This window comes from Heterocephalus glaber, unplaced genomic scaffold (assembly GCF_053883595.1).
Source record: "Heterocephalus glaber isolate CG9 unplaced genomic scaffold, H.glaber_assembly_v1.0 deba00001429, whole genome shotgun sequence".
In the NCBI taxonomy this organism is placed as follows: Eukaryota; Metazoa; Chordata; class Mammalia; order Rodentia; family Bathyergidae; genus Heterocephalus; species Heterocephalus glaber.
The window spans coordinates 34,506,324-34,534,104 of NW_028258294.1; the positions used below are offsets into that span (position 1 = coordinate 34,506,324).

Genomic DNA, 27,781 nt, shown 5'->3' on the forward strand with positions numbered 1-27,781 from the left:
CACTCGCTTACTCCAGAGTCAGCAGTATTACTGCTCACCCAATAATTACAGGCAGCATTGTGGGTGCTGGAGGGAAGCTCTGTCCTTGGAGCTTACAGCCAGGAAGGCAGATACTGAACAGAGTTAATGGGTTTGTGATAGGCGCTGTAGGTGCATGGGTTGGCCTGGGGATCTCCTTGGGCAAGTTTCCCTAGAGACTTCAACATGAGCAGTTATGCAGTGCCATAGAGCTCTTGGGACAGCGAGGGGGCAGGCAACTGCCCCATCCCATTCTGTTAGCCCCCTCACTCCAACAGTTTCCCATCTCTGGAATTCCCTCTGGACGTTTCCTATTTGGAGTGGGGGGTACTGGATCATGCCCTAGTCAGGAGTTGCTAGGGTGTGCTGCAGCAACAACCAGTCCTCAAATCCCAGCGGCTCAAAACCAGTTTCCTTTTCTGTTTTGTTTTGATTTGTGGTACTGGGAATTGAACCTAAGGCCTTCATACTGAGCTACATCCCCAGCCCTTTTAAATTCTTTATTTGGAGACAGGGTCTCACTAAGTTGCTACATTGCCCAGGCTGGGTTTGAACTTGTGATCCTCCTGCCACAGCCTCCCAGAGTGCTGGGATTACAGGTGTGTGCCATGACACCCCACGAGTTTCCTTCTTCTTCCCAGTATATCTCTTCTGTGCATCGGGTGGGTGGGGGGCTCCTCTCTGCCTCAGGGTTTGTTTTTTGGTTTTTTTTTGGTACCGGGGATCGAACTTGAGTCTTTCTGCTTGCCAGGCAGGTGACAGAACCACTGAGCTAAATCCCTGGCTCTGCATCAGTGTTGTTTGCTTCAGAGCGTGCTTTTCAAGAATATTGCTAGCCACGATGGCAGAGGGAAAAGTAGGCCTTGCATTGCCAGTAAATGCCCCTCCTGGGAGGTGACCCACAACCCAGACTGAGCAATCCTACTAGAAGCCCAAGAGGAAAGGTCTGCCGTGTTTGGTGCCAGAGATGCCCAGGCTCGGAGTGCCCCGCTTCCCTCTCCAACCTGGTCCCTTACCAAGTGTCACCCCCTCCAAGAGGTCTTCTCTGACCCCCAGGGCCCTGAGTGTGGATGGACAGAGGCACAAGTGTCCCCACCTTTTCACCTGGGCTAGGAAGGCAGGGTCTTTGTTGGGAGAGGGAGAAACAGGCCTGGCAGAAGAGCTGCATTGTGAGTATGTTGAGTTTGAGGAGCCTCTGGGACACCTGGGTTTAGGAGCAAGGTCAAGGTTAGAGGCAGAGCGACAGCTGAGTCTGTTGGAATAATAATCACAACAGTCACAATAACAGCAGGTCATATTTACCAGCCTTTGTATGAGCCAAGTGCTGTGCTCAGTACTCTACACACATCATCTCATTTAATTTTTGTAATAACCCCATGAGAAAACCACTGTGTGTATACCCACTTTACAGATAAAAAAATGAGACTCAGAGGCATATACATTGCCAAGGTCTCACAGCTCCTAAGAGGCAGAGCAGAGGGAGGGAGTACTGCAGCTGGCGCAGACCTCCTCTGGCGGGGAAGGAGAGGAGGAGAGACCAGCACATGCAGAAGGAGCAGGAGGCAGGGAGCCAGCACTGACCTGGTGCCGGGTGCTGGGCTGGCACTTGGCAAGTGTGACCTTACTTAATGTCTGTAAAACAAAAGGAGACCATGTTTAGGCAGGCAGTGGAAACAAGGAAGGCACACAGCCAGAGAAGTGAGCTTTTGCAACAGGAGGTGTTACCAGCAATGATGGATCCTGCAGAAGGGCCAAAAGTGAGGTGGCCCAAAGGCCGTTAGATTCAGGGATTGGAGCTTGTGGAGAGCGCACTTCCGCAGAGCAGTGGGGCAGGAGCCAGCTTGCACAAGATCAAGGATCGGTGGGCAGTTAGGAAGTGGGAGCAGGAGCGTGTTACTATTTGCAGTGAAGGAGGGAGCCTGAAGGGTGGTCAGGCATGGAGCCAGGGTCCTTGTCCCAAGGGGGAAATGGTGGAGTTGGGTGTGGCAGGATCAGGACCTGGTGTACCTTGCCTGTGGCGCCTGCAGCCTCCTGCTCCTCAGTAGAAACCCTGTGGTACTGGGTCAGATTAGACGCCACCTCTCTGAAGTCTTCCGCATCTACCTTCACAGGAGTCTACCTCCCGCTCTCCTCTGAGCTCCTGCAGTTACCTGGGGTCTGTCTGCCATGTGACAGCCCAGGGATGGATGCCACACTGGGTGCCAGACACCGTGCTGACTACTTTGCATATGTTCTCATGTTTACTACTCCTGACAGCCTAAGATGTGGAGGTGTGCTGTGGAATTCCTAACCATTCCAGCTAGTGGCAGCTGCGTGTCTGTACCTTCCTCCCACTCCATTGTCAGTTCCCATGAGGTGGATACTCCCGGGAAGATGGGTGGCATCTCTCTGGATCCTAGTGCCTGGCAGTCATTCATTCCACACTGATTGAGGACCTGCTATGTGCTTGGTACATTGCCAGAGGAGGTGGACCTATGAATGTATAGAGGAGGTTTCAGATTCAGCATAGCAAATGGTTGTTTGTTTTTTAGTTTTTTGAGACAGAGTCTTGCTATGCAGTTCAGGCTGGCCTCAAACTCGTGGAGATCTTCCTACCTCAGCCTCCTGAGAGCTGCAGTTATAGGCGGGTGCCACCACGCCTGGCTAGCATGGCACACTATATAGAGGATGCATAGCTGCACCCCCTCACTTAGGAGTCTGTCGAGGGAGTGTGCTGGAGAGCGTTCCAGTGTATGAAGAATGTGCTGTGAGGGAATGGTGAGAAGCTCATCCTGGCCCCATTGAACCTGGCGTTTGTGCAGGGGAGGTGGTGAGGCAAGTTGCGTTGGCAGCAGCCTGAACAGTCTTTGCCAAGCCAAGGAGGCAGCTGGTTCAAGTTTGTGGGCTGGAGCAGGATTTTATTTGCCTTCCGAAGCTCCTCCTATGGCATAGGGGAAATAAGCGGAAGGGGAAGAGGGTGGGGCAGGGACCCAGCCTGCCAGTGTCCCTGACTCAGGCCTGAAAAAACGGGTTGGAGAAGGAGCGTACTGCCACCTCTCACTTGAGTTTAGTGATTAGCCCAGCTTTTCCTGTAGGACTCAGGCTCTTGGGTGAGGAGGTCAGTCATGTTGCTGGTGCAGGTTTACGCCAGACAGGGTGGCCCAGGCCCTAACCTTTCGCTTGTGCTCCTGCCCCTCTGCCCGAGTGGTTGTCCTGCTCTGGCAGAGTATCCTCCTGCCTGCGCACCACCCCAGATGTTGGGTTATGCATTGCATGAGGCTGAGTGTTACCCATGTCCCCAGGGCTCTGGCCTGTGCCTTCTTCCTTTAGTAATACTCAATACATGTATCCGTGTAGTTCAGAAATCAAAATGTATGAAAAAGCTTAAGTCAAGAAATATTCTACCTGTTATTACTGTCTTGTGTATCCTTTGGGATCTCTGCGGGAGATCAAGCAAATGCAAACACATTATTTTTACCACTTTTTCTTCCATAAGCTGTAGTGGACAGGGGCCAGGGATTTAGCTCAGTGGTTTTGCCGCCTGCCTCGCAAGCACAAGGTCCCAAGTTCGATTGCCGGTACCAAAAAAAAAAAAAGATGTAGTGGACAATACATTCCTGTTTACCACCTAATGAGGTCTTTCTGTACCAAAAATATTTGTATCTAGGTATTTATGTCACTGGCTCAAAGATCAAGTGCCTAATTTTGATAGACATGAGCAAGGGTTTTACCAATTTATATTACCCCTCGTTCTTTATTAGACTGCCTGTTTCTTCACGGCCTTGCTGAAAGTATGGTGGATATTTTTGCTGTTCTGATGGGTGATTGGTGATAACGCACTGGTATCTGATGTACATTTCTGTAATGACAAGCAGGGCTCAGCATTTCCTGTATCTTCAGGCTCCCTGTGGGCTCTGTTTTGGAGTCCAGGAGGCTGGGACCAGAGCGCCATGCCCATGGTGTTCCTGCTTTGGGAGTCCAGCAGCCTCCTCAGTCCAGCCCTTTCCCATTTGCAGACAAGCACGAGACGAAGCTGAAGGGGGTCATCTACTTCCAGGCCATCGAGGAAGTGTACTATGACCACCTGCGCAGTGCTGCCAAGGTCAGAGGCAGCGAATGGCAGAGGGGCAAGAAGGACAGCCATAGGGAAGGGGTGGCTTGGGGGGGCTCTGGGAGCTGAGGATGCAGCCTCTGCAGTGGTCCGGTCCAGTTCTTCTCTTTGTCAACTTTCTCTTCCTCTCCCCTTCCCAGAAGAGGTTTTTCTGCTTCACTGTGGTGACTGAGGTACCCCGCCCCACATGCCTGTAACCAGAACTACACACATTAACACTTCCTGGGCCCTCTCTCCCCCGACCCTTGACTCTCCTTCTTCCCTCTAACTTGTCCCATGTTTGAGGGAGGAGTAGATCTTGAGTGCACTTGCTGCCTCCTTTTCTGGAGAAGGCAGCAGGATGTCATTCTATGGGGACAGGCAGTACAGAAAGGAGAGCAGAAAGGGCAGAGGAGCCTCAGAGACTGGATTTGAATGGGGGAGTTAATAAGCCGCAGGTGTATGAGGCTGGGGCCAGCCTCCCTCCCACCAACCCTTCCATGCCTGCCCTAGCCCTGACTACTGCTTTTCTGCAGCCCTGGCCTCCATCCTGCATATAGCTTTTCCTATATTCCTCTTCTTTGCTGAGGAGAGACTGTTCTCACTGAGCCCTATGTGACTCATTCTCTGATATTCACTTCTGAACCTGGGGGTGCAGGGAGCAGTGCCTCCAGCCAAATGTGCCCTTGCCAGGGTCCAGAGGGCTTAGAGAGCTATGGTTCAAGAGGGGGAGCATTTCAGCCTGGGGTCCACTTGGAGCAGTGGGGACGAGGCTTTGGCCCATTTAGGACTCAGCCCCTAAGGTCCAGTGCTTCCTGGGGCCTGTGAGGGAAAGGTGACAGGCGAGGTGGGATGTTCTGGGTCTGGGTGAGCCCCACCTCAGGACCTTCCTTTCTTCTCTCAGCAGAGCCCGAACCCAGCTCTCACCTTCTGCGTGAAGACCCACGATCGGCTGTACTACATGGTGGCCCCATCTGCAGAGGCCATGCGCATCTGGATGGATGTCATTGTCACAGGGGCAGAGGGTTACACTCAGTTCATGAATTGACTGTCGTGGGCCTCCTGGACCCCTGCCCAGCATCTATTGCTGTGCTCACCCCTGGAGATAAGAGTAACCCAGTGAGCACAGAGCGTCACCAGGGCTTTCGTGCAAGAAGACTTTGTAATATTCTGTAAGGAGCTCAGTCCTGTGAGCTTCTGGGCTCAGAAGAGGAAAGCTGGGGAGGGGATATGCTGGCTCCTAGGAGCCCAGGAGTTGCAAGATCTGTTCAGGGTTGTGCCTGGGCCTGCAGCACTGAAGAGCTGTTGGAGAGGGCCAACTCTGACCTGGCGCCTACTCTCCCTGGCCTGTTTTCTCCTTGTAAAGGACAAATTATGGTACCAGAATCTGCCAAAGATCCCCTCCTGCCTCACCCCCTCTGAGGGGCCTCAGGGGCCAAGAAGAGCCACATCTGGAATCGGGCAGCAGCTCAGGCAGTGTGCTCTGCCTCGCCCTTCTGCCTCATTTTTACTTTTTATTACTTGGCTCAAAGGCCAGAGACCTCAAGTGTCAGCCTTGAGGTCCCAGCCCCATCCCCTTGTTGGAGACCCATCACCGTGGTCTCCATGGTGACTGCTCTCCATTGCCATGGTAACAGTACTAACTGCCACGGCTCCACGGCTCAGCCCACTGCTTCAGCAATGGGCTGTCTAAGGGTACGCACCGTCATCTCTCCAGCCCAGGCCCACAGGCACCTTATATTGGGGGGAGGGACGAACACCTGCTCCCTGCCTGTGTCTCCAGCCTTGACGCACAGCCTGCTGCCCCTAGTCTCACCTCTCCCTTCCACTGTGCCTTGCTTAGAGCCAGAAGGGATGATGCTGGGGATCCACGGCCAGAGGAGCAGTGCTGTGCACAGGAGAGGAAACTAAAAGGGCCATCCTCCAGGTGCTGACAGAAAGGGAGGAGGGTTGCTTGGCACTCAATGAAAGCCTGAGCAAGAGGGAGCTACAGACAGGGGCCTGAGCTCTGGCTGTCTCCTCCCTTCTGCCTCTGAAGGGTGATGGAGAAGGAGAGTGGAGGACCAGGCCTCAGCTGTCTGGCCTCAGCCCTTCACGCCTTAACACTAAGCCCACCTCCCCTGCCGTTGTCCCCAGCATTGGGTCCTTGGTTGCCTAGGGCTGGGCTGGGTGTTTTTCAGTATTTGTAAGCATTTCAGCGGAACAATAAAGCATTTGGGCTACGTACTTGTGTGGTGTGGGGCTGGGGTACCTGGGGTGATGGGGCTAGGCCTTCCCCTCAGAAAAGGATATCTACCTCTATAGAGGTTCCAGGAGGGACCCAGGTCCCACCCCCTGCCATCCATGTCACTGCCCTGCCCTACATACACATAGGACAGAGGATAAAGTAGGAAGGAGGTCAGAAGCAGAAGGAAGGGAAGGTGTTTCTTGTTTTTCTTTTTTTGCTGGTACTTGGGATTGAACCCAGGCCTGCCTTTTTTAATGTTTTATTTGAGACAGGGTCTTTTTAAGTTACCCAGGCTGGGGTCCTGTCTCAGCCTTGCAGAGTGCTGGGATTACAGGCCAGCACCACACTAGGCCAGGTGCAGAGGTTTAATAAGGTAGGAGTTGGAGCCAGATGGGGGCAGACGTGGGAGTGACGCCACCCTCCTGCTCAGTCCTTGAGGCCACTGTGGTCACTATGACAAGAAGCTCAGCAGGAGGTGGAACAGAAAGGTGGCCACCAGGCAGTGGGGCATCAGGAGAGCCAGCTGGGTCCCTGAGGTCAGCCGGTCACCATAGTGGTCCAGGAGCATCAGGGCCACTCCGTTGGTCCAGCCAAACCTCTCCTGGAGAGAGGCAAGGCCAGCAGGTCAGAGTCTGGGGGAGACCCAAGCCCTGTTTTAGGGATGTCATGTCCTCCCCTCTTGGGGTACCAAGGAGCACTGGTCAGTCTTTCCCGTGTAGGTGGGCTCACATACAGGTGACCACAGTGAGGCCTGAGGGCTCATGTTGGTTGTGGGGGGGTGACAGAGCCAGGGGTTCCCTGTAAGGCGATGCCAGCTCACCTGAACTTCATACTCCCCTCCACTGCCCGGCTGTCCATTGCTGATGTCATACTGGGGAGAAGAGCATGACTGGAGGTCACACAGTGTTCCCAGGCCCAGGGCAGCAACCCACAGGAGTCCCCTGGGGAGAAGCTGCTCTGTTCACAGCCCCTGCAGTACCAGGAAATGGCCACTGGGTGCCGCCACAGCCCGGGTTGGGCTGTCCTGGGCCCAGCAAAGCCCTCCGCTTCCCCACCTCACCTGGGGAGGGGGTCCTGCCTGAGGAGTCAGAGGGACACCCCATGCCAGCTCACCTTCTCATACATGGCTGACTTTTGTGAGTAGACGTCAAAGTTGGTTCGAATCCAATTCTGGGCCAGCTGGAAAGCCACTTCCTGGGTCCGAGGTGAAGATGACTTGGCCAAGCCTAGACCCCAACCCAGCAAGACCTGAATCCCCAGAGCCCCCACCTCAGCAGAGCAGGGGCCAGGCCTTCCTGTCCCCAGGGAGGGGAAGAGGCCTGGGCTCTAAGACCTCCTCCCTGGAACCACAGGCCAACCTGCTCGTAATCCAGCACCTGGGTTTGAGGGAGAGAGGAGGCTGGTCCCACTGGACAGGTGGGGCAACCCGCTTGCTGACGGGGTGGGGGCAAGAGACAGGAGCCAGAGAAAGGACGCGGAGCCCTGCATCCCTGTTCATGCCTCCCCAGTACCAGGGCGGCCAAGTCCTGCACTCTGGGTTTGGTCCCTGGAGGATGCCCCATTCCTGTCTGCCTACCTCTGATGACCAGGTCCTGGAGAGGGGCCCAGCCATTAGGGAAGTCCCACTGCTGGCCTGTGTTCCGGAGAGAGGTGGGGATCCCATACTGGTAGGTCAGGATCTGGCTGTCCTAGAAGGTTCCAGGCATTGCTGTGACTGTGGGTGGAGCCTGGACAGGGAGCCAGGAAGGACCCTGGGGCCTCAGGCAGCCAGCCAGCTGTGTCCTCCCTGGCCCTTCTCTCCTTGGCTCTCTGCTGTCCTCTGGTGGCCACAGCAAGACCCACAGGGTAAAACAGGCATAGGCAGCAAGAGTGGCTGGTGCAGCCAGGTCTCTCTCTGCTCAGTCATTCTGGGGACATTCTGTTCCAGGGGCCACAGCCGCCCACTGTCCCCTCACCTCCAGGTATTTCAGAGCCTTGTCCACAACACCAGGGTCAGAGAAGCAGCCGGCCCAGAGCGGGGTGAGGTTGGATGGATAGAACTCGAGGTTCTTCTTCCTGTTCTCAAGGTCATAGTTGAACCAGGCACCCTTCTGCTCATCCTACAGGACAGCCTGCATGGCGGCCATGCGCTGGGCTCGCAAGCTTTTGTACTTGGCAGCCTGGGCGTCGTCCCCTGAGAGGCACTGCCTTTAGACTGAGCCTGCTATTGGGTCCCCTGCCTTAGATGGTTCTACTTTGTATTTTGTTTTCTGTTGTTTGTTTTGCAGTGCTGGGAATGAAGCCCTGGGCCTTGCGCATGCTTGGCGAGTGCTGTGCTGAGCTATACTGCCAGCTCCAGCTCTACCTTGCCTTCCTCCATTTGTCTTCCTCCTCAAGGGCTAAGCTATCCTGAGGCCCAGGGGGTCGGGCCTCCCTGCAGCACACACTTCCTGCCTGTAGCTTGCAGAGCACCTGACAATGGTGTGTCTGCTAGGTCCATCTTCCACAGGACACTGACTTTATGAATTCTCTGGCTCTGAGGGGGCCAAGGGGCAGCGCTGGGGAGAGGGAGTGGAGGGCATTTGGAGAGACCTTCACGGTAGGAAAGGGAAGGCAGTGTGAAGATGTGGTGGGCTCCATTTGTACCCCTGTGTTGCACGGTGTTAGCACTGGCCTCTCTTGGAGAGAGTTTGAGCAGGCTGGGGAGCCCTTCATCCTATGGGTCTCCCAGAAGTTCCACTGCCAAGGTGGCCACTGGCCAGCACCCTCCCCCGGTCCTCACCCAGTCTGGAATAGAAGCTGCTCATCAGCTCCTCTGCCTGGCACAGGAAGGCATTCAGGTCAACGGGCACCTGTTTGCTGGTTTGGATGCTGCTGAGTAAGTCAGGGTGTGGGCTTCCAACCAGCCAGCGGGAAGAGAAATCCCAGCCTGACTCAGCGCCAGCCTTGAGCTCAGCCCACAAAGCCTCTGGGTCCCCTGTAAGGACAGAGAGGGGGCCCAGGCCAGGCCTGGCTGCAGGATAAGGTAGCAGCAGAGCAAGGCCTGACATATACCCCACAGGTCCAGCCACCCCTCCTCTGCCCTTCTTCCTGGTGCTGCTCACCTTTCGGCAAGGTGTTTGCCAACTCCTCGTCTTTGCTGTAGGACTCTGGCCTGGCAGAGAGGAGAGATGAGCAGGTTGGCACTACCAGACACTGAGTCTTCTGCTCAAACAGAAGGTCCAGCCCTCTTGATTCAGCTGCCCTGGGGCCTCATAGTCCTGGGTGGCTGAGTGCACTCAGTGTCACATCTGAGAGGCTGGACTAAATTCTTCCTCCTCCAGCCCTATCTTTGTGATGCTCATACTAGAGTGAAGGACAAGAGGTTGACACTTGGGCTGGGCAGTTCCTCACCTGGGTCCCCCATAAGGGACATAATATCGATTCAGGATGTGACTTTCTCTTCCCAAGTTCACAGAGACAGTCCTGTTCACAGTCCAGAAGTCCAGTTCCAAGGCCAGGGTCTCGATGTTTTCCCTGGGATGGAGTCCCATATGCAACACCTTAGCCTGAGCAAGCCCCACCCCCCCACCCCCCACCAAGGAGGTCTCAGGGAGGGGCGGGCCTGCGGGGCAGCACAGGTGAGGTACCCACCAAAGGAAGGTGCTATTGTTGCTGTGAGTCAGGTATCGATTCATCACGAGGGTCAGGAGTGGGGGTGGCTCCGTTGCAGGTAGTATATACGTCCACCGTTGGGGATATGCCCATAGCTGCCAAGACAGAGTCCTGCTGAGACACCCTGTGCCCAAGCCCATGGCACATCACTTCACCTCCAGCCCTCTTCTTACGTCTTGACCAGGTCCAGGAAGTTCTGCAGCATGCCTCTCACTGTCTCTGCCATCTCAGAGAGGAGCAGACCCTCTCTGACCCGGTAGGAGTCCCTGGAGAAGGGCAGAAAGGCATTACTCCACTGCTGCTCTCTTCTCTGCACAGCAAGCTGGCAGGGCACTGGCTCTGGGTTCCTAACATTGCTGGCCCCTGTAGGGCCCCCTGGCCTCTTGGACCTGGGTACTCACCAGTAGTAGAACTCGACAAAGCGTCCCCCAGGTACAATGAAGGGGTGTTCTGAGGAGATCAGAGAAAATCGCTCAGGGTGGCTGACAACTTCTGGCTTCATCTGGAGTCAGGAGAGAGGGATAGTAGAGGGTTGGGAGCTGCAGGAGGCTGAGCCTGGAGGCGCTGGCACCATGGCTCTGGGGCCAGGCTGTGCCTGCTGCTGCTGAGCCTCTGACTCCACTTGATGGTGTATAGAAGCTGACCACTCAGCTTGGCACTGGACAGGTGCTATGGCTTGTGTCTAGATGTCCCCCCAAAGCCTCAGGTACTCATAGGTGGGGCTTTTCATAGGTGGCTAGATCTAGAGTGTGTTAAGCTGGGATTAAGCATGTGATGCTGGGATCAAAGATATGTGATTACAAAATTAGTCCACTGATAGGTTTGACATAGTTCTGGGAGTGAATAATGGGAAGGGCCTCCCTGGATGTGAGTGCTAAGGGTGGGTAGACTGGACAGAACATAAGGGACAGAAAGAGGGCTGCTGGGGTTGCTTGTCACTTGATGCTTTTGCTGCTTTGCTGCCTTCTGTCCTCCATGAATTGTTTCTCTTCTGTGATGCCTGTCGGCCATGCCACCCTGCCTTGGAGCCAGCCAACTATGGACAGAAACCTCTGCAAACTATGAGCCAGATAAACCTTTCCTCCATGAACTTTGGATGTCAGGTATTTTGTCTCAGCAATGAGAAAAGTAACTGAGACAGCAGGTGACCACCAGGCAGCAGTCATTGTTGTGACCCAAGTGTAGCTAAGTGGGTGAGGGGATGCTGTCGCTTCTCCTTGGTCCCTACATCCCTGCTGCCACCACTAAGCCAAGACTAGAGGGTCAGCCCCCCACTTCCATCAAGTCTCTGACCCAGTTGGGGACCAAACCCCAGCCGCTTCCCCAGGCCTCATGCATGTAGAAGCACAAGGCCGAGGGCAAGCGAAGGCAGGAGCAGTGTGGGGCCTGTGGGGCCCATCAGGTCCTCTCTCTCCCCATTCCTGCCACTTCTGGGTGTGCGTTGGTGTCAGTGGGAAGCTCAGCCTGCCTCAGACATTTTGAAGGAGCAGCAGACCAGCACCAGGTGTGTTCCCGAGGGGGCTGAGCTGGCACAGGAGCCCTGAGCAGCAAGGGCCAGGCCTCAGGGTGCTGAGCTTGAGGAGGGAGCAGGTGGTCTTGGGTAGCTGTGGGCAAACCACTGGCTCTCAGAGTCTCCCTCAGAGAAAGGGGAGAAAGTCCCTCAGGACTGTGCTGAGTGTGGGCTCAGTCACACGCAGCAATGACATGCAGTTACTGTCTCTGAGCCAGAGGCCTGGCCCAGCCCCTCAGGAGAGGAGAGAGCCTGGCAGGAAGTGAGCCCTTGCCCTGGCGTTGGAGGCAGAGGTGGGCAACCTGGAGGGGTCAGGAGAGGCTGGGGAGGCTGGGAGACTTCCTGGAGGAGGTGGGGGTGAGAAGCAGATGCTCCCCTCTGACCTCAGAAGTGCCTTTTAGAGGGCTTCCATTTGGGGACCAAGGGGGTGAGACATTGTGTTTTCAGGAAACATCTATGTTCTGGGATGCTGTGGTCCCCAACAGGCACAGCTCTCTCCCATCCCAGAACTGCTGGTCAGCCCTGGGTCAGGCCCAGGACATTGCTACCTTCTTTCCCAGCTTCTTCCAGATCTGGTGCAGTTCCTCTGCCCAGGCGCGCAGCTTGGAATCTGAGATCTTCTGCAGGAACTGGGGGCTGGAAGAGTGCCCCGTAGGGTTCAGGAAGGGAGCCCAGTCAGAAGGGCCTTCTCCTGTCCTCTGTCCAGGTTGTACCTCTCTTTCCAGTCCTCAGGGGTCCAGGGCAGCAGCTCCTGCCCCACAGGCTGGAAGTATTGCTGGACGAACTCCTGCAGCTGCTGCTTGGGGATGCCATGGTTGTGGGCCGCGGCCAGAGCGCTGAAACTCTGCAGGACTTGGTCTGGAGAGCAGGTGGCAGGGAGGGATCAGCAGTGTCCCTGAGCTGTGTGATCAGATACCTGCCTGCCCTCACCCCCGCCATCTTTGAGTAAAGGTTCAGGAGGTGAGGTGGCCTCACGTGGTGCTGCGGACAGTGACATGTCTACAAACTGCTTGTCGTCAGGGTAGAGCTTGGCCATCTGAACCTGATGCAGGAGCTCCCCATGGCAGTAAATCTGGCTGCAGAGACAGTGGGGGAAAGCAGGTCAGGAGGGATGAGATTCTGGGCATGTTCTCTGAGGCTGTGTGCGTGTGTGGTGGGGGGGCACGTCTGTGCTGTGGTGCCAGTTTTGGGGTGGTAGTGACACACAGAGCCGAGAAGGAGCAGAGTGTTTGTATGGAAAAATTACCTGAGCCCACACTGGCTGATCTTTTGACACAGCACAAAACACCTGGTGGACGGAAGGAACTTAGCACTCTAATCAGTGACATGGAGGGTTGGCAAGGACCAACTGAACGGTAGCCTTGTGTGGAAGGGATTATGGCAAAAGTCTGTGAGTTGTACCAAGCAGTGATTGCTGAGATCTTCAACCAGAACATTTGTAGATGTAGCGGTAAAAGAGATGCCATTTGAGAAGGAATCACTAGCTTACTCTTGAGTGCTCAGTGAAATAGCTCCATGACTATGGGACACAAAATGATCCTGACACTCCAAATACCTCTGATGCTTGGCGATGCTCAAGTTCCACTCTGATAAAGAAGGCAGTGCCAGGGGGCTCCTCCATGCAGCGGCAACGGCTCCCTTGGGAGTATACTGCATGCGGGGCAAGGCAGTGCCCCTTATGTCCGTGGCAGGCAGCCCTTTCCCCTCAGGACTGACTTGGGAAGCCCCAAGGGCCGATAAGCCGCCTGGGAGCAGCTCTACAAACTGACCAGTGAAAAGCTGCTGGGTTCAGGGGTGGATATGGTATATTATTTCAAAGGTTTTCACTGCTGGTGGGGATTCTTTGAAGAAGGTAGGAAAAATCAGTCAAAGGGACTGACCTTAACTATTTTATTTTATTTTTTTTTGGTACCGGGGTTTGAACTCGGGTCCTTGCGCTTTTGAGGCAGGCACCGGAACCACTGAGCTAAATCCCCAGCCCTAGACCTTAACTATTAAAGGGACTCTTGTTTGAGGCATAATTGTATGAAAAGCACTACAGATGCTTGGGGGAGGCATTAAAGTAGCTGTGCATAGCTGGGTGTAGAGGCAAATGCTAAAAATTCTTTTTTGGGGGGTACTGGGGATCAAACTCGGGTCCTTGCACTTGTGAGGCAGACGAGGTGGGTGCCACTGAGCTAAATCTCTGGCCCAAAATGCTCAAAATTCTGTAAAATGCTACCTTGGAATGGATGGTACTGTAACTGTGTGGACTGCTGGGCTACTTTTCCTCAGATCAAGAAACACAGTGTACAAGAATGGGTCAAAGGGCCTGGGGATTTAGCTTAGTGGCATTGGTGCCTGCCTCGAAAGTGCAAGGTCCTAAATTCAATCCCCTGTACCAAAAAAAAGAATGGGTCAAGGGAGATCTCATCTAATGGACATGTTATGTTGTGAGAATGCTTCAGAGGAGTGGCAAGCTGGGTGTGGTGGCACACACCTGTAATCCTAGCACTAGGGAGGTTGAGGCAGAAGGACTGCTGTGAATTTGAGGCCAGCCTGGGCTACATAGTGAGACCGTCTCAAAAAAAAAAAAGAGTGGGACAACTGATTCAAACACTGGTTATCTGAAATGGGGGCGACTAAGGCAGGAAAGACTGGCTTACACACCTTCACAAGAGTGTGTTCACACTCAACATGAGGGGGCAAAGGAAAGGTCCCCCTGCACGGATTCCTCTATTATGTGAGCTGACCTGGGCCAGGGTGGGGAGGCACTAGTGTGACTGGACAGTTTCCCCATCATTCAGATACTTTTTTCCTACCTGGCACAGTGGTCCCAGGACCAGAACCTTTTGTGAGTGTCAGAAGCAGGGATGGGTCCCAAGAAAAAAATTCCAACTGTACCCTGAAACCTCTCTGCAAGAATTCTGAAGGGTCCGATGGGGTGGGCTCAGCCCATCTTGCTATCTGGGGCCATCAGGGAAGGCAGCTTCATGGCCTGGAGCTTGAGATGGCCCAGTAATTCTGCCCCTTTGCACCCCCATCCCATTTGAAGTGGCCGAGAGGGGGGACTTGCTAGACTCACATTGCTACCAGTGATCTGGACCAGCACAGTGGCCGAACCTAATGTTCCTTCCAAAGGTGGAAAAGCTTGGTAAAAATCAGTGGCAAGTGGAGAGGAGGAGGAATAGTAGCTGAGGGTAAAGAAATAAGCACATAGGTTATTTGTTTTTGGTACTGGGGATCGAACTAAGAACCTTTCGCTTATGAGGCTGGCGCCAGAACCACTGAGCTAAATCCCCTGCCCGGAAATAAACACATGGATTGTGTTTGTGAGGAAAATCCAACATAACATTGGTGCCTGGAGAGATGTGGAACAAGAGAATGGTACTGTCCCATAGCACGATGACACCACATGCCTGGAAGGGGAGAGCCAGGCATTGGCCAAGAACAACTTCAATACACAACAATAAACAACGTATAGAGTGGATTAAACAACACTGATTGAGTCTCATCTCTTCTTGTTCAGAGTAGCAGCCTCCAAAGAGCACGCTGCACAGCTCGGAGCTGCATCCACAGTGAGCTGCTCTGTGGGCCCATGGAGAGCTGTTTGTAGGCCACTGTCCAGGTGGCAATGGAAGCGAGCAGCTCCTCGAGTGGTTCCAAAGTCAGCCTTAGGGGAAAAGAGTGCACCTGCTCTTGCACACAGGAACTCTGTGTCCCCAACAGCCTGTTCCTACATCACCCATGCATGTTTATCATGGCCACTGCCTTAACCCTGAGAGCATTTCTCCATCATCACCCAAGGTGTTATAGATATTTCAGGTTTTAAGGTTATCTCGTGTTCTTCAGTTTTAGGAGCAATTTCTAATAATGTCTGGTAGGAAGCTAATAATTACCCGTCAACTGGAAATTCTCTAGTCCAAAGTCTTGGCAGTCATGCTGGGAGGTGCTCCAAGCCCACTCTGCTCCACAAAAGGTGCACATGGGCCCAGGGATCTCATCAGTCCCCACTTGGAAGGTGCAGTGATCCCCACCTGATTGCCATGTGAGTGTCACACGCTTCTGCTGCACAGCACTGCGTGGTGGAAATGCTCTCCAGTCAGATGTGGTATTCATTCCCATAGTACAATCAAGTAAAAGGGATGCAACACTTCATATAAAATCTTTCAAATGGGCTGAGAGTGTAGCTGAGCGGCAGGGCTTTCATTTAGCACAAGGTCTTGGGTTTGATCCCCAGCACCAGTACATAAATAAAACCTGTTCAAATGCACACATTTTCATCCAGACTTTCACCTAAATCCCATCACCTTAAATTCCTCCCTGTGGCCCCCATTAGAGCAACACCAGTAGGTTTTTCTTTCATGATGCTCAGGAGGTGGACCATTCCCCAAGCAAACTTTGTTTCCATTTCCATGAGATATTTGGGTGAGGGAGAGACAACCAGTTCCCAAAGAGCCAGTTTAAATGGTCCATTTTCATTGGAACTTCCACTTTGACTCCATAATCCTTAGATTCTTACATTCTCACTAGGGCTATAGCACCCATGAGGGCCTTCACTGTCGGCTTTGGTCTGCCAGGGGCTGGAGCCTGTAGCTTCACTGAGTAGAGTTTAAGCATGAGCTGTCTCTTCCTCACATCTTAGCTGTTATAGACGATAATTACAGGCATTGTTTCCTTTGCTTTTTTCTTACTAGTCTGTATTGCCTTATGCATATCGAGTCCCCTTCCCGGGAACTGGGCTCACCATCTCTAAATCCCACTAATAAGGAACTGTGATGTCCAGTTAACTGAATGCTGAGCAACTGCTCCTCAATATCCCAAGGGGCCTGTAACCACCTGGGAAATAAAATTTCCTTACCCTGAGACTTTTCATCCTTTTTTTCTCCCAAACCACATGTTTCAAAGAATCGGCGTCATTCTATGAATCATACATTTTTAGACACCAACTTCCATTTAATTCTGGGCCTCCCATCTGGAGTTAGTGCAGACCCCCACACAGTGAAGAGCTCTGTCTCCAGAGATTGCCCCTGGTTACAAGTTCACGGGTCCCTGCTCCAACCACACTCCTGACCAACTGGCTATAAATGTGGGGGGCCCCAGGAGCCCTCAGATCCAATGATTTGCCAGAACAACTCAGACCACTCAGGAAAGCACTATACCTACTATTACAATTGTATTTGAAGGATTTATAGGGTGAGGTTGGGAGACCCTGGGCTTTGGGGCTCCTCCTGTGGAATCACCATGTTCAACCTCCTGGCTCCTGGCTCATCTATGTTCTCCTCATCCAGGAAGCTCCACCTATCTTTGTTTTTTTATTACTTTTTTATTTTGCAGAAAATAAATTATACAACTTAAAAATTAAATCCAAAAATTAAGCAGTTCATCAAAATATTTCAGCCTACTGCATACAGAAACTGTTACCATTCAGAATTGTATAGCATTATCATCTCAGTATGTAGTGGCACACATTCAAAGATCGAATAGACCATGTGAGGATTAGCTTTGGAGTTCAGAAGGGTTTTTTTTGGTACTGGGGATCGAACTCAGGTCATTGCACTTTTGAGGCAGGCAGCAGAACCACTGAGCTAAATCCCCGGCCCAGAAGGTGTTTTTTGTTGTTGTTTGTTTGCTTTGATTTATTTTTGTGATATTGGGGTTTGAACCTATGGGTGTGCACATAGTAGGCAAGTGCTTTACCTCTGAGCAACACCTCTGACTCTTATTTTTTTTAAATTTTGAGACAGGGTCTTACCAAGTTATCTAAGCTGGCCTTGAACTTGAAATTCTCCTGCCTTAGCTCCCCTAAGTAGCTGAGATTATAGCTATGTGCCTCCATGCTTGGCTTAGTCCAGAGTTTTTATTGGGTTTCATCACATAGGTATTATTGATTGAATCACTGGTTGCGTGATTGAATTCAATCTCCAGCCACCCTCCCCTTCACCGATACTGTAGCTCAAAGCCCCAATCTTTAAACACAATGTCCATGTTTCTGGCACAGCCTACCCCATCCTGAGTGATATCCTAAGCAGAAGCTACCAAGGGACCCACCCTAAGCCATCTCATTGGCAGAAACTATCAGGGCCTCCATGAACAGCAGAGACACTCTTGGCACTTGGGAAATTCCAAGGGCATAGAAGTCACCTCCCAGGAACTCAGGACAAAGATCAAATGAATTCTTCATCATGCAGCAAATTTCTGGTGTAGTGAAGGCTTTCTGGTTCACACCCTGCATGTTGTTTCCCTGGGGCCTTTGACCAGACCAGATATTTTATGCTAATAATATGATTTATGGTGGGGGCCTTTGGAGTTTGACTTTTGGAGATCTGGAGACCAAGTAACAAAGGTCACTGAGTCAGGTACTCCACACTCTATGACTGAGGGGCCTGATCCCCCTGAGAATGGCTTGACACCAAGACTCAGGGAGTGTCCTGTTTGGCGACAGGAGGAAGGAAGTGCTGTTTGTATCAGTCCCCTGGGATCCGAAGATGACTTTCTCCTGGACTCTGCCCTATCTATCTGTTGCTACTTTTGATGGCTTTCATAGGTGTCTTCAAGGAAATAAACCATCACCATAGGAATTACTAGTTGGTGAGTCTGCTCCTTCCACACGTTTGGCAAACAACCTAACGCTTGAGCAAACACTCGTCACCAGCCCCTCCGAAGTCCTCCTCACAGTCGCACAGGACAGAACCTGTGACCTACTCCAGGTGCATCCTCTCCCTTCTGACTCCACAGTCGATCATCACAAGTCTCAATAGCTCAGTCTTCAGAGTATATCCTGTCTTGAACCCCTTGGCACCATCCCCAGTCCTGCCCCTGGAGCACGGGCCCTGGTTCCTTTTTCCTTAGAGCCCCTTCAGCCCTCTGGGCTGTTCCCATCTCTGTCCCAGCCACACGGGCCTTGTTCCCAATGCTTGAAAAGTGCCCCAGGGCCTTTGCATTGCAGTTGCCATGCCCGAACCTTCTGTCCCTCATTAGTATCTGCTCAGGGATGGTTCCTTCCACAATTCTGCTCACACAGCATGTCCTCAGTCACACCCATCACCTCTTTAACACCCTCTGCTCACCTCCTGAGCAGTTCCTAGCTGCACTTTACTGTGAATTGTGCTTCTCTCCCTATTTAGCTGCTGTTATTCTTCTTCCAAGAGATGGCGATGTGGTAGGTGGCGACACTTCTGTGAGTCTGCTTGGAGAGCCCTGCGCCTGGGGGGCAGAGTGGGCTCACTCATCTCCATATTTGCTGAGGGGAACTGGGGCTCAGGAAGGAGGTGTGACTTGCCCTGGGCCTCAGAGAGGGCATCAGGGGCAGGCTTTAAACGCAGGTGCTCACACCCAGGCTCTGAGGTCCGGTCACACCCAGGCCAGGGACTTGGGGCAGAAGGTTTGCTGGGACATCCTGAGTCCTGCCCTTCTCGGTTCAAGGAGCAGCTGGGAGGGCGGCTGTGGGCAGCAGGCTCTGGGCCAGTACCTGGGCCAGCCACAGTCTGTCCATCCTGTCTTGGTGGAGGCGCAGTGCCTGGCATGGAGTGTGCTACCCAGGAAGACCTCTTTTCTTCCCTTTCCTCTGAAGAGCTGACCCTCAGAGTTTGAGACCTCACCCAGCCTTCCTCCCCACTCCAGCCTTCCCCACATACCCACCTCTCACAGGGTGGAGGCAGAGCTTCCTGGGACCTTAGCCCCAGGCCCAGCAGAAGTAGCAGGGGCAGCTCCCAGGTCCTCACGGGCATGGCGGCAGTGACCTTGACAGAGTGAGCAAGGCTTGGCAGCTCCGTCTCACCTGCCTGTTCAAGTCAGCCAAAGTCCAGGCTGTGAGGCGTGGCCACTGATGAGATGAGGTTGGTCTGCACGGGGCCTGCTGGTCCTTCCTGCTCTCAGGCCACAATGGCCACATCCCCATCCCCTCTGCTTTGTTGCCTCTCTTGTTTCTCAGTCTCAGCTGGTGCCACTTGTTCAGACCCTTCCTTCAGTGCTGGATGGGTAGGGCAGGGGGAATGGGCCCCTGAGGGTTGGGGGTACAGTTATGGCTGCACATCTATGAGCTGCATGCTGGTTCTTGGCTGGCCCCTAAGCCACTAGTCTCACAGGGTGATCATTTCTTTAACATTTCAGACAGAATGGCTGAGGATTCTGTCCTCACTGTTGTAGGCAACTCAGGGACTCTCACTATTATCTACAGGAGAAACTGTGGGAGCACAGATCAGCCTATTGTGTAAGGAGAGGGGCCAGGTAAATCCACTGCAGAGGTGATATTTGCACTGGGTGTTGAAGATCACTTAGGAGTTTGCCAAGGAGATGGGCTGGACACTGGTCCTGTGTACAAGGCGCATTCTGTGAAGGGAACGGTGAGAAGCTCAGCCTGGCTCCATTGAACCTGGCCCTTTGTGCAGGGCAGGTGGCGAGACGAGCTGGAGGGACGTGTTGGCAGCAATCTGTGAAGGCCCCCTGCCAAGCCAAGGAGGCAGCTGGTTCACATTTGTGGGCTGGAGCATCAAGATTCCATCTACTTTCAGAAACTCCTCCCTCTGCCTAGGGGAAGAATGGTGGAAGGGACAGAGGGTGGGGCAGGGACAGCAGCAGGCTGGAGAAGGGATATGGGATGGCGTGGGGGTGGGAGATGGGATGGGGAAAGGGGGGAGGTAGGGGGGTCCCTGACTCAGGCCTGAAATTATGGGGAATGGGAAGGAGCTTACTGCCAGCTATCACCTGAGGTTAGTGATTGGAGTGGCCTCTGCTTCAGGACTCAGGCTTGTAGTTGAGGAGGTCAGTTGTGGTGCCTGAGCAGTGTTTGTCACTGTTAAAAGAAAAAGTTAAATTTAGCAGTGTTTGGGCAAAGAAATGATTCATGAAATCAGGCAGCACCCTGAAAACAGTAAAGGCTCAGAGAGTTCCAGCCAGCAGGAAGAGGCAGTGTTTATAGAGAGAAAGAGGAAGTGACATACAGACAGAGCCTGATGGAAGTGGTAATAACCTGGACAGTCACCAAAAGAAACGTGAAGATTAGAAAACATGGAATAGCCAAGCTTGCCACCCATCATTCAGTATGACTGTTTCTATAGTAGAACCTTGTATATCTCCCACTTAACTCCTGACACAAGCCAGTAGTGCAAGGCTTTCATGCATTATGCCGAAATGTATTTTCACCAGGCTTCACTATTAGAAGCATAGGTCTTACAGCAACTATTTCATAAGAGTTCAATTACATTTTCCAGTGGGAGGAGAACTGATGGCAATCAAGCAGTAATAACATTGACCAAGGCAATCCAATCAATTGGATGCCTTTGTGTTTGTAACACCTTTTACAACTTGTCCAGTGAAATGAAAATCTCTATCAGTGTACTCTTTCAGCAGTAACATCTCATAAGGGAAACACATTTTTTTTTTTAAAGGAGGAAAGGTTTATTTCAGCTCCCAGTTTGTAGGGGTTTCAGTCCATAATCAGCTGGCCTGGAAATACATTTTCTAATTGCCTTTTCACTGTTATTACAGCACCAGGCTTCCTTCACAGGAGACTTCTACACAACACAAAACCACGTGTAGAGATGGCAATGGCATGAACTCCATCTGTAATGTCCAAATGATCCAGCAAGTGCTGGCTATATGTCACCTGAGGAGTTTTTTTTTTTTTTTTGTACCGGGGATCAAACTCGGGTCTTTGGGCTTACGAGGCAGGTGGCGGAAACCTGAGGTTTTTGTTGTCTTACCAGAATTAGGGGTTTGACAGACCAAAGAGGGGTGTGGCTTTATAGTAAGTCTTGAAGTCAGGGAGAGCCATTCCTCTGACATTATTTTCCTTGAAGATAATGTGGGATATTTTGGTACTTTTGCCTCTCCATAGATCTCTTACAGTCAGCTTGTCAATACCCACAATATAACTCGCTGACATTTCAATTGGAATTGAATCTACAGATGGAGTTGGGAATAACTAACATCTTTTTTTTTTTTTCCGGTAGCAGGGATTGAACTCAGGACCTTGCACTTGCAAGGCAGGCATGGTGACACTGAGCTAAATCCCCGGCCCGGGAATAACTAACATCTTGACAATATTGTCTTCTTATCCATAAACATGGAATGTTTATTTAGTTCATTGATTTCATCTATCAGAGTTTTATAGTGTCCTCATATAGATCTTGTGCATATTTTGTAAAACTTATACCTAAGTATTTCAATTTGGGGGGTTCTAATATAAGTAGTATTGGGTTTTTTTAAGATCTATAAATGGTTTACTTTTAATAAATATCTATTGACTTATAATGTAAATAAGAATAAGCAAATATAGATTATTCTTGCAATTTAAAAAAATGGCACATGTAAATGAGTACTCTGACACAAATAATTTGAATATATTTATACTATATATAATTCTCCATTTTAGGATTTTGCTACAGAATATCACCCTAGAATAGTATTTTTTTTAAAAAAAATCACCCGGAAGAATTAGATGATGATTGTGAAATAGGTTCTCCCATCATAATACTGTTTCTGTCACTTAGATGTCAAGAGATGTAGCTGGGGACTGAAGCACTTTACGAGAAAGCCTCATTCTTCCATCAGCTGGATTGCGTCCAAAGTATTTCACCTGAATTTCCTGGCCAACTTCTACTCCTAGGGCAGTGGGATGTTTAATCTTTTGTTGATCAAGTTGTGTGTTATAAAGTAGTACTGCAGTCATATTTGGGTATAGTTTTACCATTTCTCCAGAATCTCTGATTTCAGTTATTGTGGCAGTATAAACAGCTCCAAGTTCTAATTGATATTCTTGGTCATCTTTACAGATTTCAGTGATGAATTCTCTTACCTCATGCATTGCACTAGGTGTTGGTGCAAACACAAAATATGTTTCTTCATCCACTTGACTAATAGTTACACCTGTTTCAGCTTGAAGTCTTTTTAAATGATATCCACCTGGTCAAACAAATTTTGCTCATTTTGATAATGGAGCTTCAACAGTTTCTACAACAGGTCCATTTTCTTTTCTGGATGCTTGAGGTTCTGAAATTGTTTTGTTCATAATTTGTAATATTTCCCTCTTTGCCACTGACGCTTGCTGAATAGCCTCCATTACAATTTTTATTGGTATTCCTGGTAATTTAATATCAGCTTGTAATGCAGTTATTCCCTTATTGGTACCAGCTATTTTGAAATCCATGTCACCATTGTAATCTTCAATTCCCAGAATATCTGTCACCAAATGGTAATCTTCTATTTCACCTTTCTCAGGATGGATTTTAGTGATCAATTCTATTGCTACACCTGCAACAGCAGATGATACTGGAACCCCTGCATCCATTAATGCCAAACTTCCACCACATGCAGATGCCATAGAAGAGGATCCATTTGACTCTAGGACTTCAGATGTAACTCTTATAGTGAAAGGAAAATCTTTGGGAATAACAGGATACAAAGCTTTCTCTGCAAGAGCACCATGCCCAAGTTCTCTCCTATTTATTCCAGTGACTTTGCCAGTTTCATTAGTTGCATGAGGAGGAAACTCACAGTGCAGCATGAAATTTTTATCTTTTATCCCACTACAGACAAAAGGCATAATATAAAAAATATTATAGTGACACAAACAGATTTGTTTCAATAAATAACTAAAAAAGATTTCAGAAGATTTAAAAAATCTAATTGAGTACTACCAAGAGTTGGTCTGAAACAGAAAACATGAAGAACAGCATTTTTTTTTTTTGAGATGGGGCTCATTTTGTTGCCTAGGCTGGTTTTGAACCCCAGCGATCCTCTTGATTTAGCCTCCCAAGTAACTGAGAAGTGGCATTTTTTTTCTGGGGCTTATGAATGAATTCTACATAGAAGAAAACAGTTTTGCTTCAAATATAAGCTCTAGATGTCCAGATTAGAATATTAAGACAGCAGACATATTTTTAAGCATCAGTAACTACAGAAAGAATCTGAAATGTTATAGCCATAATTTTTAAATCTCATGAGAAGGCGTGGTGGTGTACACCAGTAATTCAAGCACTCAGGAGGCTGAGGCAGGTCATCATGTGTTCGAGGCCAGCCTGGACTACTGAGCAAGACCCTCTCTCAACAAAACAAAAATAAAACAAAAACAGAACAAAATGAAACAAAACAAAACAATCAAGAGTTACAATCTTTTCCCTACTCAACAGGTGAAATGCAGATCAGTAATGCAGATTATATAGCTGAGAGCAATCCGAAGATCTGACTGGCAAAGATCTTTTCAGGGTTTAAAAAGAGAACTATAATGAAAGTGTCTAGAAAAATGGTCTATTGAGTTTTTAATTTAAAATTTCACTTGTTCATTGCTTGTATACAGGAAAGTGGTTAACTTTAGTATATTACCTTTGCATCCTGCAACCTTTTTATAATCATGTTTTAGCTCAAGGAGTTTATTTGGTGATCGTTTTGGATTTTCTACAGATATTTATGTCATATGTGAACAAAATTTTGTTTCTTCCTTCCCAATCTGCATGCTTTTTAAAAATGTGGGTACTTGTAATTTTCTTCTCTTGTCTTACTGCATTAGCTAGGATGTCCAGTATGATTTTGAAAAGGAGGGATGAGAAGAGATATTCCTGTTTCATTCTTGATTTAGTGTGGGAAAGTTTATAGTAGTTTCTTACCGTCAAGTGTGACGTTAACTGTAGATTTTTTGTAGACATTCTTTATTAAGTTGGGGAATTCTGTTTCTATTTTGCTGAGAGTCTTAATTTTGAATGGATGTTGAATTTGTCAAATTCTTTTTCTATGTCTACTGATATAATCATGTGTTTTTTCTCCTTTATACTGCTCATGTGCTGAATTATATTTCCTTATTTTCACATGTTGAACCAAACTTGTATACCTAGTATAAATCCCATTTAGTGATGCATATAATCCTTATTATGAATTTGATTCAGTTAGCCAATAGTCTTGAGACAGAACAGTGAGATCCAACCCTCCCAAGAAAAACTTTCCCTTTCCCATTTTTTTTGGGGGGGGTATTAAGGATTGAACCCAGGGTTGTTTTATCTCTGAGGTGTACCACTTATTCCACCCTCCTTTTCTTTTTAAAAAAATTTATATATTAATTGGTACATTTTAGGTACACAATACATTTACATTTATCATTGGATGTTTGTACCTGAACATGATGTATCTTAGTTCTTATTTTTTTCCCCATTACCTATGTGCCCTTCACCCCCACCACCTTTCCCTATTTACATAGACTGTTTCCATTTTTTTTTTCTTTCTCATAATTTTTCCTTTCCTTTCTTCCCTTTCCCCTTCCCCTCCCGCCACCCCTCCACCTTTGGACCTTTTCCTATTTCAAATTATCAATTATTTGGTTTAATCATTTTCATCCTTATTTATACTTTCAGTTTCTCACCGTAGAGATACTATTTGGTATTTACATGTGTGTGTCCTATTTATTTCACTTAAGAGTATGGCCTCAATATGCATCCATTTAGCTATAAATGTCTCTAGTTTCTTGTTCTTTAGGCTGAGTAGTACTCCATTTTATAAAAAAAACCCCACATCTTCTTTATCCAGTTTCCAGGTGATGGGCACTTGGGCTGTTTCCAAACCTTAGCTATTACAAACTGTGCTGCTATAAACATAGGTGCACATATATCACTGTGGTATGATTCTTTTAATTCTTTGGGGGAAATACCCAGTAGGAGAATAGCTGGGTCAAATGGGACCTCTAGTCCTAGTTCCTTGAGGCATCTCCATACTGATTTCCACAGTGGTTGCACCAGTCTGCACTCCCACCAACAATGGAGACGGGTTCCTTTCTCTCCACACCCCCGCCAGCATTTGTTATTGGTTGATTTCTTGATAGCAGCCATTCTTACTGGGGTGAGGTGGAATCTCAGTGTTGCTTTCATCTGCATCTCTCGAATGACCAGTGATGTTGAAAATTTTTTCACATGTTTATTTGCTGCTTTTACTTCTTTGTCTGAAAAATGTCTGTTCATTTCAGATGCCCATTTTTGAACTGGGTCTTTGAATATGGTCCCCCCTCCTTTTCTGAGACAGGGTCTTGCTAAGTTGCCTGGACTGACCTCGATCTTGCAATCCTCCTGCCCCAGGTTCCCAAGTACCAGGAATTACAGGGGTGTGCCACCACCCCACTTTTCTTTTCCCTTTGCACTTGATCTTAGCCAAAAGGCTGAGAAGCGATTTTCCTTTTCCCTTTGATAGCCAAAGTTTATGTGATCTTGGCCATAATAACCACCATAACCCTCAACTTCATTCAACTTCTGGGGTGCCCAAAGGGTGACCCAGGAGGGTAAGGAAAGGCTGTGGTGTCTTCTTGCCACCTCTGCAGTTACCTTGACAACTAACTGCCCTCTAGATGGGGCTGCTTCCTGCAGCCTTCACAGGAGCTGGGGCTTGTGGGCAGCTGTAACATTCCTTCCCTACTACAGACTACCTGGGTGCTGCAGCTGCCTCCCCGAGGAGCGGCCAGAGGATTGTGCCTGGCTGGGCAGAGAGAAGAGTCAGACCAGAGGCAACTGCCATTATCCCCAAGGTCCCCAAACCCTGTTGGGCACAATCAACACTGCCACCTGCTTTTCTAGAAAATGTTGGAGGCAGCAGAAGTCAAGAAGTCAGCCCTTTTCACAGAAATAGGGGCACTGTCAATCAAACCACTGCTTCTCTGGGAGTTGGGCAGGGCTGTTACATGTCAGCCAAGCCTGTCCTAGACCCCTCAGGATGCTTTGGGGAGCTCTGCTCTGGCATGGCTGCATCAGGTGGTGGAAATTTTATTTCAGCACTGGAAGCTGCTGACCACCCACAACCACCTCAGATGACTTCCTCAGATAACTCCAGGTTGTCTGTCTACACTTTGGAGGTCTGCCAGATGCAGGAGACTGCTTGTGCAGGATACTTCTTTCTTATTTAAACAGTGAGCACTTCTCACTCTGTTCAGGTCAATCCAGGAGCGCTCCCTCCTGTGTCCTGACCCTTGGTGCTGCAGCAAAGGCCCAAATAAAGCCTTGTTTGGTAGTTTTATTGCCTACTCATGATTTTTATCTTGGGTAGAGTGGGTGGAGCTGGTTGCACTAAAGAAAGAGCTGGTAACACTAAGGATAGAGTGGGTGGAGCTGGTCACTAAGGGCTGTTAGCCCTGAGTGTGCATAGCAGGCAGAGGTTTGCTGAAGAGCTTTAGAGAACAGCAGAGGGCTGAGAGGACCAGCATAGTGAAGGGCTGAACAATAGAACCGTGGAGAACTGTGGAAGAGTATCACAGAGCCCCAGAAGCTACTGGAGAGCTTCAGAAAGCCACCAAAGGGAGCTACAAGCTCTAGCTGCTGAAGAACTGTCAGGGGAAACTGACACCTAGGGCATAGGGTTACCCTTAGATCTGTAACATCAAGAGCTGGGAGCCACTGGCACTCAAAGCTCTGAGCTGCTAACATCAAGGAAGCTGCACTCTGCCAATTTGTGGCTTCCACTGAAATTGATCAAAAGGACCCTCAGCCCATTGGTAACAGTTTGTTGAAGAATTTTGCACCTATATGAGAAGTGTTGGCTTATTTTTTTCTTATAATATTCTGTCTGGCTTGAGTGTTAGGGTAATGCTGGCTTCAGAATGAGTTAGAAAGTATTCCCTCTGCCTCTGTCTTCTAGATGAGATTTTGAAAATTGGTGTAAGTTTTTCTAGAATGTTTGGTAGAATTCTCTAGTTGAACCCATCTAGACCTGCGGTTTCTGTTATTAATAAGGGATTAAACTTCTTTTATATATATATATATATATATATATATATATATATATGGCTATTTGAATATTTTATTTCTTCTTGAGTTTTGGCAAACTGTGTTTCTCAAAGAATCGGTCCATTTCATGTAGGTTATCAAATTTGTGGGCATAGAGTTATTAACAACTTTCTTTTATTATCTTTTAATACCATTGGGGAAAATATCCATTGGATCTGTAGTGATGTACCCTATTTCATTTCTGATATTAGTAATTTGTCTATCCTTTTTTTAAGCTTTGATAGAGACATCAATTTTATTAATGCCTTCAAAGAATAACCTTCAGGTTTTATTGATTTTCCTTGTTGATTTCCTTTTCCATTTCATGATTTCTGCTCAAATTTTTTATTATTTACTTTCTGCTTGCTTTGGATTTAATTTACTCATTTTTTTTCTCACTGCTTAATGTAGAAGCTGATTATTAATGGTAGATCTTTCTTTTTTCTAATGCTTTTTTTTTTTTTTGGTACTGGGGATCGAACTCGGGACCTTGCTCTTGCGAGGCAGGCACCAGAACCACTGAGTTAAATCCCCAGCCCTTTCTAATCCATTTGATGCTCTACATTTCCCTCAAAGCACTGCTTTGACTGAATCTCACAACTTTTAACAAGTTG

The 27,781-nt window shown here is 49.4% G+C and overlaps 2 protein-coding genes and 1 pseudogene across 28 annotated transcripts in view; 1 reads left to right on the plus strand and 2 right to left on the minus strand.

The window, feature by feature from the left end:
* The window catches only part of Phldb1 (pleckstrin homology like domain family B member 1), a 48,348-nt gene extending 42,035 nt beyond the window's left edge, over positions 1-6,313 (plus strand). For 18 of the 27 annotated variants that reach the window (XM_021237882.2, XM_087212474.1, XM_087212479.1 and 15 more), the window contains 2 exons: positions 4,014-4,099; positions 4,992-6,313. In XM_021237882.2, coding sequence (XP_021093541.2) covers positions 4,014-4,099; positions 4,992-5,135 — 230 coding nt within the window. In that variant the 3' untranslated portion in view covers positions 5,136-6,313. The remainder of the gene's footprint in view (positions 1-4,013; positions 4,100-4,991) is intronic. The other 9 variants (XM_087212470.1, XM_087212468.1, XM_087212473.1 and 6 more) reach the window with 1 other exon arrangement.
* Positions 6,314-6,404: 91 nt separating this feature from the next.
* On the minus strand, positions 6,405-19,232 carry Treh (trehalase). The gene is given in 16 exon segments (XM_087212483.1): positions 6,405-6,915; positions 7,135-7,185; positions 7,428-7,540; positions 7,891-8,002; positions 8,270-8,487; positions 9,076-9,270; positions 9,398-9,447; positions 9,687-9,809; positions 9,927-9,993; positions 9,996-10,042; positions 10,121-10,213; positions 10,349-10,449; positions 12,006-12,093; positions 12,171-12,315; positions 12,433-12,533; positions 19,078-19,232. Coding segments are annotated over 16 exon segments (1,743 nt in total). The 5' UTR covers positions 19,167-19,232; the 3' UTR covers positions 6,405-6,765.
* A 2,628-nt stretch (positions 19,233-21,860) lies between these two features.
* Positions 21,861-22,992, minus strand: LOC147827939 (polyribonucleotide nucleotidyltransferase 1, mitochondrial pseudogene; annotated as a pseudogene).
* Between the last annotated feature and the right edge of the window lie 4,789 nt (positions 22,993-27,781).